At 36.1% G+C, this 13,271-nt stretch overlaps 1 protein-coding gene across 1 annotated transcript; it reads left to right on the top strand.

Moving 5' to 3' along the window:
* The first annotated feature begins 4,333 nt into the window (after positions 1 to 4,333).
* casp21 (caspase 21, apoptosis-related cysteine peptidase) lies at positions 4,334 to 6,528 on the top strand. The gene is made up of 6 exons (XM_016271350.1): positions 4,334 to 4,461; positions 4,558 to 4,643; positions 5,574 to 5,708; positions 5,788 to 5,966; positions 6,057 to 6,180; positions 6,278 to 6,528. Exons 1-6 carry the CDS (start codon positions 4,433 to 4,435, stop codon positions 6,526 to 6,528), a joined length of 804 nt encoding a protein of 267 aa, XP_016126836.1. The 5' UTR covers positions 4,334 to 4,432.
* Positions 6,529 to 13,271: the final 6,743 nt, after the last annotated feature.

The following is a 13,271-nucleotide window of genomic DNA, read 5'->3' as shown; positions in this document are numbered from 1 at the left end:
CTCTGACTTTTAATGCTCTCTACTTAAGATTTCTTAAAACTTGTAAAATAGCATGCATTTTATGCATGCTTTTATAATAATATAATGTGTTATTTTTTGGCCTTTTTCGGAGCTTGACAGCCTGAATTCCCCATTATGTAAGAAAGCAGCTCAGACAGTCTGTTTGAAACTTCTTCTATTCCACAGACAAAAAGGAAGTCTTACAGGTTTGGAATGAAACAAGGGTGAGTAAATTATGACAGAATGTCAATTTTTTGGCATTTAAAAAAAAACGAAATACTCTAAGGTGTGCTTTAGTGGACTGTGTACTGTGCAGCTCTTCTTGTATCCAAACCACTCTGTGTTCTCGTTGATATCCAGTGCTAGTTGTGTGATACTAGTGAGATACTTGTGCGTTTATCTACAGCGTTCTGTTCTTCCAGCATGGCTTTCAGATCTAAAGCCTACCTGGTGTTTCATCAGAACACATTTATCAGAATGTCTTAGAACTGTAGATACATTTGAATACATTTTAAATGTGAAACCATTAGTGTTGGAGACATGATCTGGTGTATGACCGCACATGAGCTCAAGTCTTGATCCCATCACCACCCGTCTCCCCATTGTTTCTTGTCTTTTTTTAGCAGTACATTTGATAATTGAGTGGCAAAAGCTCAAAAATACAGTGTTACAGCAGGTTTATCTATAGTTTTTCAACAAAATGAAACGTAACATCCTCTTCGGTTCCCCAAATAGAAAGTGTGAACTGGTGGATGATGTAATCCTGGTGTGTGCTGATTTAAAACAGTCAAGGATCCAAGTATCTGATTGGTTAGCAGCTATACTGGATGTGGGCATGAACTAGATTTAATTGGCTCAGCAAATTGGAACGTTATGTCAGGCAGGTTTGATAAAATATGCTTGTAGCTTGTTGCATCTTGAATTGTCATTGAGTCTGGCTGTGTAATGTTTGCATTGAGGTTTTTGCCAAAGTAAGGCTTTACGTACTACAAGACAAACATAAAGATATGTTTGAAAACTTTGAAAACATTTGTTTGCTGATGCATTTATGTTGAGGCCCTATAATGCAGTAAACTAAATAGAAAAGATGCATTTCATTTATTTAATTTGGGTTATTCATGAGCTTAGGATATGAGTCCCCATATGGAACTTTAATAAGATTAAGATGCACTGAAATTTCAATGCTAAGTCTGACCTACATTCACCAGCAGAAAACTAATCAACACCCCCTAAACAACCATGGGGACCGCAAAACCGGCACATATGGCTGGAACAAAAGAGTGCACCCTCATTGCTGTAAGACCCCCTAAGATGTCACCCTAAGTGCACTAATAAACAGTAATCTGCTTTCTGCATTACAACAACACATGCACACTACGCTTGTAACCACAAGCAAGGCTCAGTGCAGAACAATGACCATGATTGGATTATCAGTCGCAAATCGTTTTGATAGCACAAAGACCACGAGCACTTAACTGCACAGTCACAATGTAATGAACTCTTCATACAGATTACATATATACACTTATACAGGTGTAGTATGAATGTATATCTTTTCTTAATTCAATATAGTAATTACAGAGCATTTTTGTTTTTCTGCAACCTTAAAGTTGAATTTGGAAAATGCATGATTTCATGCATTAAAACATACAACATTGCAATCTATTTTATGTGCTTTAAAGTAATATGTTTCTAGTGGCATGTTGAGATAAATATAGAAGAGATTATCAGTGTATCAATATATATGTGCATAATTTGTTTTTCATTCTTTCATCAGAATGTAGTGGCCTTTTGGAGTAGTTACTGCAAATTCCCAGCAGAGGGAAGTATACAGCAGCACTACCGTCCGCAACCATTCTGTTTCGATGCAATATACAACATAGACTCCATTGCTAAAAAGGCCCAGCAGGGGTTGTACTTCCTTCGCCAACTGAGGAAATTCAACCTGCCACAGGAGCTGCTGAAACAGTTCTGCTCAGCCATCACTGAGTCCGTCCTGTGTTCATCCATAACTATCTGGTTTGGTTCAGCTACCAAATCAGACATTAAGAGACAACAACGGACAGTCAGGATTGCTGAGAAGATTATTGGTTCCCCCCTGCCCAACCTTCAAGATCATTACACCTCCAGAGTGAGGAAAAGGGCTAAGAAAATCACTTTGGAATCACTGAGTCCGTCCTGTGTTCATCCATAACTATCTGGTTTGGTTCAGCTACCAAATCAGACATTAAGAGACAACAACGGACAGTCAGGATTGCTGAGAAGATTATTGGTTCCCCCCTGCCCAACCTTCAAGATCATTACACCTCCAGAGTGAGGAAAAGGGCTAAGAAAATCACTTTGGACCCCTCACACCCAGTCCACTCTCTCTTTCAATGGTTGCCCCTTTGGTCGGCACTACAAAGCACTGACCTCCAGAACAGCCAGGCACAAGAAGAGTTTTTTTCCCCGGCAGGCAATATTCAGCCTGAACAATTAAAACTTTCATAACTATACATTGTCCATTATAACTGACACATTTATAGCATCTGAAAATTGTACATTTGTAAACTTCATAAACTCAATATCTGTACATTCATTAAAACAATTATATATGCCTTTTCTCTATATTTTTACTTCTGTATTATATTGCATTATTTAATTTTCTGTTTTCATTATATCCCTGCTGAAAAAAAAACACACAGCTAAAACCAGCCTAAGATGGTTAGCTGGTCATCCAGCCTGGTCATAGCTGGCCACTTCTTAGCTGGCCACTTCTTCATAGCTGGTCAGGCTGGTCTAGGCTGGGAGACCAGCTGGAACAACCAGCTAAAACCAGCTACTTCCATCTTAAACCAGCTAAGACCAGCCAACCAGCTTAGGTTTTCTAGTTTTAGCTATTTTTTTTCAGCAGAGATTAGTGTTATATTTAATCTTTACTGTGTAATTCCTATGTACGTCTGCACTATCATGTATGTTTGAACTATGTCTACTTTCTTCTGCACTTGGAGCTCCTGTCACCAAGACAAATTCCTTGTGTGTGTAAACATACAGTACTTGGCAATAAAGCTCCTTCTGACCTTCCACTTCTATGTTTGAGTAAGGTGATATTTTTAATATACTATAGACTATTATTGAGGGGATTGATGAGCTATACATAGGCTACGCTGTGTATAAGCTATAAATATGATGCAGCTGGTGAGGTGAGATTGAAAAACTGTAACTTTAGACTTTTAATCAAATTTAATCTAATAACAGGGCTGTATAAGTAGCTATGTAAATATGTATTGTAAGTGATTCACGTCCAAGAGCCAATGCGACTGACGTAAATTAACGTCACTGATGTCAAGACACAAAAAGTACCACAGTTCATACGTTTAATTCTCGCTATTTCAAGTCTTCTGAGGCTATAAAACAGCAACTGTGTGAGGACAAAACAGGACTAAATTGAACTGATTACTCACAGAAATGCTCTCTGCTCTGCAGTTGCGACACGCGCACAAACTTTGGTTTCTTCACAGTGCCATATAAGGAGAAAAAGGAGGAGGATAAAACTCGCCTGTTTGTCAAGAGAAATTTCAATATGCAGTAAATGTAACAACAAATCATAGTTTTCAGTCACGTGACTGGCTCGAAGACCTGGTGGGCAAAACATCCATAGAACTGCAGCACAAGCCTGTCAATTTTCTATCTGTTCCAATCCAAAAATATTTAGATCAAAAGATTAAAACAAAGATATGTGAACAAAATGCAAGTTTTGGCCATTACATTAGCAATCCATATAAAGCACCTGCCGCAATATTTCAATCACTAAAAACTGATTAATTTCAGTACACACCTTATTGATGATGATGCGTGCTTTATACAGGCAAGCAAATGAGCCTGGGATATGAACGCAATGCGCTAAATGGTTAAGCGTCTTCTTTATAGGCCTAATGGTTTTCTATGGGAAAACATTTAATATTAAACTTTGCGCATTGCGTTTATATTCTGGGTTCTTCTGCTTGCCTGTACAAAGTATGCATCATCAATAAGGTGAATACTGAATTTGGCTTTTAAATAGCAGTCTTACTACATTACTACTTGCTTAATGCAAACCTCGTATGTGAGCGTACCTGTAAGGGTGTGACATCACATGAAAACTATGAATTGAAGATTTTCTACCACCATAAATGATACACATCTGGTGAAAAAACATGTAGGCCTAAATACACGTGCAATACAGTGTATACACTTTCCCATGTCCTATAATAACAGATTGAGTGCAACTGTAAAAACCATATAAAGTCACAGATCCTCCGCCGGTAGTAACGCCTCTGTGAGGCAGTGGACTTTGAAATCCTTCCCAGTAAAGTGAAAGCAAAAGGAGAGGGAAATGTAGAATGAGAGAAGTGCGATTGTAAGAAGCTTGACTTTCTTGCACAAGGCTCTGTGGTGTGAATCAAGTCTCCGAATGAGTTCGCAAGGTTCCGAAGGTCACAGGTAAGACTCCGGTTGAAACACTTTTGAAGTCAAGCATGTTTAAATTAATTTCTTAACTTTTATTCATTTGTTTTAACTTTCACGCTGTGTTCACAGTGCTGTGAAGATGCCCTGTGTGTTTGAGCCTTATAAGAAGCATAAACACGTAGGCAAATGTCTAATCATCAGTAATGAGCACTTCCGTGAGTATCAGCCTCTCTGAACTAGGAGGAAGTTTAATCTCCGACCTGCTTACAATATTTGGAACTGTTCTTTAAATCACATCCGTCCTTTTGAATGGCTGAAATAACACTAATATTGAACCTAATGCTACTGTAACTGTAATCTGAAGTTTAACTCTAATCTGATTTTTTAGATGTTTAACATTTTTTAACACATTTTGCCTCTAACCTTGATTCTCGCTGACTCCAGCTCTTCTGTTTTGAGTTCTTATACCACATCTGCTTACAGTCTTGAGTTCTTATTCATGTGATTTTTAGCATATTAGTCCTGTTTTGTGGCATTTCTCCAAGTATCTGAAAATAACACTAATATTGAACCTAATGCTACTGTAACTGTAATCTGAAGTTTAACTCTAATCTGATTTTTTAAATGTTTAACATTTTTTAACACATTTTGCCTCTAACCTTGATTCTCGCTGACTCCAGCTCTTCTGTTTTGAGTTCTTATACCACATCTGCTTACAGTCTTGAGTTCTTATTCATGTGATTTTTAGCATATTAGTCCTGTTTTGTGGCATTTCTCCAAGTATCTGTTCCTGAAAAATAACCTTCTAGCATTTTGATGATACCTTTCTCAGGGTTTATTTTACGATAATGAATGCCTGACTGTACATTATACCCACTTTTACATGGTAACTTATGAAATAAGTAGTGATGAGTTTAAATAGTTGAATGAATCAGTCTAATAAATAACTCACTCACTCACTCACTCACTGATTCGGTCAGTTAATTAACATTTGACTCATTAATTGCATTTTCTTTTCAGTAATTTTCAACTTCCTCAATAATTATATAAGACCATCAATGGAACTGTTGAGTAGAATTGGAACCAAAACTAGAAACATTAAATTCCTTACATATCCATTTCCTAGTTGTGTCTTTTTGTTCCAGGCTCACCACATTTATGTAGAAAAGGCTGTTCAGTGGACGAACACTTACTGTCGAACACGTTCAAGTCCCTGGGATTTCATGTACAAGTGGAGAGGAACTTGTCAGCTAATGAAATGATCGGTGCACTGAGGAAAGGTACAGATTGCTATCATTTTCAGTATTCTGGATGTGTCATTGTGCCTGTATGAATTTATAAACATGGTGTGTGCCACAGTTTCTAAGGAGAACCACACAGACAATTCCTGCTTTGTGTGTGTACTGATGAGCCATGGAGAGGAAGGAACAATTCTGGGATCGGATGAGCGCTGGATCCCTGTCAAAACTCTAACCTCTCTCATGACCTCTGACCTCTGCCCTAGTCTGCGGGACAAGCCAAAACTCTTCTTCCTACAGGTAGCTGTCACCTGCAAAAAGCATGGCTCATTTCAAAACATTAACAACTATATTGTTAACTATTTGTGGTTGGGTTGATTCCCTATTCAGGCATGCAGGGGGCTGGAATATGACCCTGGTGTTGAGGCAGACAGTGTAGAAGCACCGGGGGAATTTTTTGGAATATCTGACGCTCCCGAAGCAGATTTTCTCTGCTGTTATTCCACAGTGGAAGGTTTGCATTGCACTGACATAGTTGCAGCACAGTTGGATTTATCAAATTTTCATACTCACGTGCACACGTGCATTTAAAAATATTTCTTTCTCAACAGGGTACTACTCTTGGAGAAATCCAGAAACAGGCTCTGTATTTATCCGTGAACTTTGCAAGATGTTGATGGACTGTCATCTAGAGATTATTCAGATTCTGACAAGAGTAAATCATTGCGTGGCCAATCAGTTCCAGTCTTACACCAGAGACCCGGATACACATCGAAAGAGACAAATGCCGTGCTTTGCCTCCAGACTGACCAAGGAGTTTTACCTCCATGTGCCAGAGAAGAAAAATACATTTTATTTTTAAATCACTGGCAGCAAGTCAGTGATATTGTTTGCGAGGCAGCATTGTATTAATATGTTAGCTCTTATATGCAAATACTTTTCATTCAGTGTTCTTTAAGATACATTGGTTAATCAATTGATGTGCAAAATGGCAGATCAATATGGCAAAACTGTCTAAGCACATGCAATTAATTAAATGCCAGGTACTTCATCTATTTGATTATTTTCTCTTTTTATTTCTTAATAAAATTTTCAAACCAAAAGATAAGATTATTCACAATAAGTAAATCTTGCATCTCATCTAACTATGACAGATAATAGATTTATGTTTATTCCACTCTTTGTTTAGATTATTCATATCATAGTTTTTTGAAATATAATTATATACAGTTAAAGATTCAACAAAATCTATACATAAAAGGCAGATAATTTGAACATTATGAAGGCATGGTAAAGGTAAATAATAAAGTTTTATGTTAAGTTTATCCTAGCTTTAATCAAAATTGAGCCCTGACACGTAAACGTGTCTGTAAAGAAACACCCATATATCTTTTAGTTGGAAAGTGGAAGACAGCTATCGACCAGGGGTTAAATAAAGTACAATTATTTACACTTGATGAAAGGTAGTTTTCCTCGTTTCTCTCTCTCTCATTCGCTCTCCTGGTCCTGACTGCTTCAGAGCTCTGAGAACGGCCACAAGACAAAACAACTGGATGAAGAGGAAGAGGATCTGCTGTGTCACAATGCAATAGAAGTAAAACTCAATCAAGGTGAACCACCACATTATAATATGAACCACAAAGGCACCATAAGATGCCACCCAAGCAATAACAGAGCAGATCACTCTATATCTGAGAGGTTTGTACTTCAGAAAGGTTACAGGATGAACCACTGCCAGGTAACGCTCAACACAGATCAGACTCTGAAACAGAGGACAGACAGTCATGATTAGTCCTGCAAGAACAGACCACATTATCAAGGGAATTACAAATGTATACCTGAGAACACAAACGAGAGAGTGCAGACAGAGGATGATCTCACAGACAGAGAGATTGAGACTGAAGAACTCTGCTGCTAGTCCATTCCCTGCTCCTGTTACTATAAACCATATCACATAGGAGTTAGTAGGAAAACCCAACAGCATGCTTGTGGCATATATTGAGTATCCGTGATAAGATAAATGTCCAGTGCAGAGTTATTGAAGTCATCGAAATAATTTGATCCATCTGTGGGAGGTGTTCATTATAATCGGGAAAACAAAACTGTAAGTCAGTTGAGCAAAGATACTTAAGAAAAAAAAGTCACTTATTTTTCTCTGTAAATGTAAAGGACTGTTTTGGGAACTGCTGACCAGGCATTCAAATAATGCATCTCATAATCTTGTACTGCAGTTATATCTGATCAAATGCACATTATTATTCTTTAGTTTGGGTTAAACAAATCAATTTTGCTTGGTTGGAACAGCAGCTACGCTAATTATGTCTCTATTTGTTTCTCTGTTTTTGCCACGAGATTGACATCCCGTGGCAAATTGACATCCCGTGGTAACTAAATCCTAGTTACCACGGGATTGACATCCCGTGGTAACTAGGATTTACACAAGCTTCAGTCTGGATCCAGAACACCTGAGAAGAGATGATGCAACCCCTCAGAGGACCTCAGATGATGCCAACCCTGAAACAACATACAGAACTACCACATTTTGCTATAAGTTTGATTGCATCATATAATAATTGCTGTTAATAGTTTTCATCGTCTGTTTTATTACTTCTTAAATATTTTTTCCCCGTACATTTCTGCCATATGTACATTAACTGACAGTCACCACTGAATATTGTAGAAACTTAATTTGCTGTAAAGTTGCTTTGCAACGATTTGTATCGTGAAAAGCGCTATACAAATAAACTTGAATTGAATTGAATTGAACGATTAGCTGTGAATTTGAGACTGGACTAGTTCAATAGCTCTTATGACAAGTATGTGAACTTAGCATGTTTTCTAAATGTCTGCAAACACATTATGGTATTTTTATGCTTCATCATTGCTTCAAAAAGACAGACTGGGCTCTAGCTGTATGAAACAAATTCCATCTCTGCAAATATCAAAATCAGTGGACAAAGTCAACAGGAGTAATGGTTAAATTAAGTAAATATTTGCAAGACTTTATTGAATAATTTCTGTTTATTAAGTAAAAGGCCTGTTTACACCAAGAATGGTAACTATAAAGATAAATAACATGTAACTTATATTAGCATCCACACCATGTAATTATTTAATTCTTCAAAAATTGAGTTATTAATGGTTCCATCAGTTATGGAGACCTACAGAAGGGCAATCTGCCAACCCTGTGAATGAAGAGAAGAGGTTGCACAAAACCAGCCAGAAAGAAACATGTAAGACTCAGTGATTCTAGTTCATGGCTAGCTGGTATTGATAGAATATATTGTAATGCCGTGATTGAACTGGGAACGTAAGTGATTACTAAAGTCACAGTAGTTATTAGAATGAGGTGAAATGCTTTCCTCTTTATGTGGTTTTCTTCTTCTCTCTCTCTCCCTCTCTCTCCAGGTCCGGGCTTCTTCAGTGCTCTGAGAACAGCTAAACAGCAGAACATGTTTATGGGGAGGAAAATTATGAAGTGTACCAGGTACAGGCATTTATAAAGGTGTATAAAACATGGGTTTACAAGTTGCAGAGAAAATACACAACATACAACAATCATTATCCAGGTAACAATAGAGCATGTTACTTTGTATCTGAGAGGTTTGTACTTCAGAAAGGTTAGAGGATGAACCACTGCCAGGTAACGCTCAACACACATCAGACACTGAAAGAAACGGGCAGTGATGGCAAATCCTGACAAAAACATCATAAAACTCCAGAGGCTTGGAAAAACTTGGCCAAGCACACAATTGAATGAACGCAGACATAACATAATTTCACAGACAGAGATGTTCAGAGTGAAGAATTCAGATGCAATTCCTCTTCCTGTCCCTGTGACAATAATCCACAGAATATAGGAGTGTGTAGGAAGACCAAACAGGATAGTGATGACATGTAGTAAAACATCATAGGGTGTAATGTTATAATATCTGGACAAATCGGTTATGTTACATGCTCCATTTGTTGGATGTGCTATAGTTTCATTGAAGATGTTCATCATACAACTGTCTTTGCATTCACCTGAACAAAAATAAGGAATAGAATCAGACAGAGAACAAAATATCAATCTACAATGTAAAACAAATCATTAATAAAACTTTTAATTTAATGAAAAAAAGAAACACTTATCTTGACCTAGCATCTGATCTTACATTTTCATTAATTAGAATAAATTGGTTAAGTATTAGTCTAATGTTATACATAATGTATATTATATTAATTATATTATATTATATTCACATATACACTTTTAACAGATTCAGTATATAATCAAGTATTAATATATGTAATGTAACTATAGATCTGACAATTTTAGCAAATCATATTTTGTTTGTAAATGTTATGATTATAGAAATAACATTTTGAAGAAAAATCATTGGTTACCAGAATAATACTAGTCAAATCTCTCCACTCTCTCAACAGAAATTTACGGCTGTCTTCAGTGCATCAGTGATCAGTGCAGTTCTCACTCAGAATCTACAGTGTTGGATGTGCTGTATGTAAATGTTATTATTCAATGCAAATTTGGCATTGCTAGCGCCATGCTTTACTATTTAAGCTAAAGGAATGCTTTACATAGAGCAGCCAATTCATCATTTTTGTGGACAAAATGATGTTCAACAGAAGTAAATGTATACAATTAAAATCCGCTTAATTTGGCAACATCCTATTGAATAACTTCAGTTATGTTTCAGTTTATAGAGTAACTTTTATTTATACATATGATGTGATGGCTCTTTCAATAACATTTCAAAGAACAGCCTACAAACAGTGAAACATTTACACACTTAGCAAACATTTAGCGAAACATTTTCATAAGATGTATATGGGTAAAAGATGAAAAAGGGTTTAAGCATAAAAACAATACGTGTAATACTGCTTTAAATTATTGTTGTTGTTAAACAAATGTTAAAATTTGCCACTATCCTAGGTTTTGCCAATTTGTCAGTAAAAATGTTTTACTAATGTAAAACACAATCAAATTAAACATGCTCCCTTATTCTTTTATATATTTTCATATGTACACGTCAGAATAAACATGTTGTTTGGATTTTTACATAAATATTGTGTTACACTGAATGACAACGTAACATTATTTCAACCAAATTTTGACAATTTATTCTCCAAAAAGTTATTTGAAACCTTAAAAGTAGACATTTTAATTACATTTAGTGTGCTTTCTATGGACATAAAATCACTTTTGTAAATTTCTTTTGATGCGGACATCTTAATGTCTTTGATATATGAATATCATACAGAGAAAACTGACATCTTCATGGCAGCTTTATGAAAATGAGAGCACATGGCAATTGTTATTGAAAAGGGTTAGATCAGTTATGGAGACCTACAGAAGGGCAATCTGCCAACCCTGTGAAGGAAGAGAAGAGGTTGCACAAAACCAGGCAGAAGGAAACATGTAAGACTCCATGATTCTAGTTCATGGCTAGCTGGTATTAATAAAATATATCGTAATAATGTGATTGAACTGGGAACGTAAGTGATTACTAAAGTCACAGTAGTTATTAGAATGACTAGAAACGCTCTTCTCTTTATTTGATTTTCTTCTTCTCTCTCTCTCCCTCTCTCTCCAGGTCCGGGCTTCTTCAGTGCCCTGAGAACAGCTAAACAGCAGAACAGGTTTATGGCGAGGAAAATTATGAAGTGTACCAGGTACAGGCATTTAAAGAACTGTATATTACATGGATGTACAACTCCCAGAAAAAACACATTACATATAAGGATCATTATCCAGGTAACAATGGAGCATGCAACTTTGTATCTGAGATGTTTGAACTTCAGAAAGGTTACAGGATGAACCACTGCCAGGTAACGCTCAACACACATCAGACACTGAAAGAAACGGGCAGTGGCAATAAATCCTGACAAAAACATTCTAATGTACCAGAGGCTTGGAAATACATAGGTAAGCACTGTTATCAGTGAGCGCAAACATAACATAATCTCACAAACAGAGATATTTAGAGTGAAGAATTCAGATGCAATTCCTCTTCCTGTCCCTGTGACAATAAGCCACAGAATATATGATTGTGTAGGAAGACCAAACAGGATAGTGATGACATGTATTACAACATCAAATGGTACATTGTTATATCTGGACAAATAGGTTATGTTACATGCTTCATTTGGAGATATGGCTGTTTCATTCGAGATGTTCATCATACAACTGTCTTTGATTTCACCTGAGGGAATAGAATCAGACAGAAAACAAAATATTACTCTACAATGCAAAACAACAAATTTATCATATTTTGAATTTAACACAAAAATGGCAAAAGCAGATGTTGTAAACCACTACCTTGCAGTTATTATGGTTTCATTAATTAGAATGTATATATTATATTGTATATTATATAATATTTACATATACCCCTCTAGATTTAGCGTTTGATCATTTTTAAGTCTTAAGATATGTGATCTGACAATTTAGATCTCACAGTTCAGTCAAATCATATTTTGTTTGTAAATGATATGATAATAAAAATAACATTTTGAAGAAAAATAATCGGTTACCGAAATAGTAATGGTCAAATCTCTCCACTCTCTCAACAGAAGTTTACGGCTGTCTTCAGTGCATCAGTGATCAGTGCAGATCTCACTCAGAATCTACAGTGTTGGATGTGTTGTTTGTCAGTTTGACTATTCTATGCAAATTTGAATATGCACTCGGTGATTTATGAGTGTTAACATACTTAATCATTAGTTAACCATTGATTCATAGATGCTCACATATTCGTATTTAAAAATAATCGAGGTGGACAATGATTTCATCATATTGTACCTCTTGTCTCTGTATTCATTTGTTCTAGTCCTTGTTTCATCTCCATTCCCGTTTGCCTTCCTGACTGTCTCCAGCTGTGGGTAAATTATATTCAAGTGAGCATCACTTTGCCCGACTCATTCCAAAAGGAAAAGCACTAAGTAAGTAATCTGACAAAAGTCTGATGGCATTATTGTTTCATATGTAGCCCTTTGATGCACCCTACACTCTCAGAAAAAAGGTACAAAAGCTGTCACTGGGGCAGTACCTTTTCAAAAGGTGCCCTTTTGTACCTTTAAGGTATTAATATGTCCACTTAAGGTTAAGCTAAAATTTTAGTTTTTAGTGAATATAGTCTTTCTTGACATTAAAACTGAGTAAATATAAGCACAGAAGTATACAGCATTGTCATTAAAATGAATATGCAAAACCACAAACATAAAAAGTATGAGATAAGCAAAAGTTTTATTTATAAGATTTTTGGGGGGGTTAGCATCTAAAAACATATATTTCTTATTTACACAATGACAGCAGGACACTATAGGTCTTTATATACATAATAAATAGACAAATAAGTGAGAATTAATAAATAAAATTGTTAGATAATTAAATATAACATATGTGTTACTATCTATATATGTCTGTTCACACCTGTTCACAAACATTTTCATACTATTTATATAATCAAGAGAAGACTGACATCATGGAAATCAGAACACAGGGAATTTGTTTTACTGATAAGAACAAACAATGAACATGATAAGTTGTGACATCTGTTTCCCACAAGCCAATTTTTGTGCAGTGCAGTTTAAAATAGTAAGATA

Source organism: Sinocyclocheilus grahami, unplaced genomic scaffold (genome assembly GCF_001515645.1).
Source record: "Sinocyclocheilus grahami isolate Dianchi unplaced genomic scaffold, SAMN03320097.WGS_v1.1 scaffold61.1, whole genome shotgun sequence".
Classification (NCBI taxonomy): domain Eukaryota; kingdom Metazoa; phylum Chordata; class Actinopteri; order Cypriniformes; family Cyprinidae; genus Sinocyclocheilus; species Sinocyclocheilus grahami.
Note: the sequence above shows the minus strand (reverse complement) of the source record. Positions and strands in the feature narration are given on the sequence as shown.

Bases quoted from the DNA above. Each gene is read 5' to 3' on its own strand.
- casp21 (XM_016271350.1), top strand. From the start codon at position 4,433: ATGAGTTCGCAAGGTTCCGAAGGTCACAG. The intron at 5,709-5,787 runs GTACAGATTGCT...TGTGTGCCACAG, and splicing joins GATCGGTGCACTGAGGAAAG to TTTCTAAGGAGAACCACACA. The intron at 6,181-6,277 runs GTTTGCATTGCA...CTTTCTCAACAG, and splicing joins CTGTTATTCCACAGTGGAAG to GGTACTACTCTTGGAGAAAT.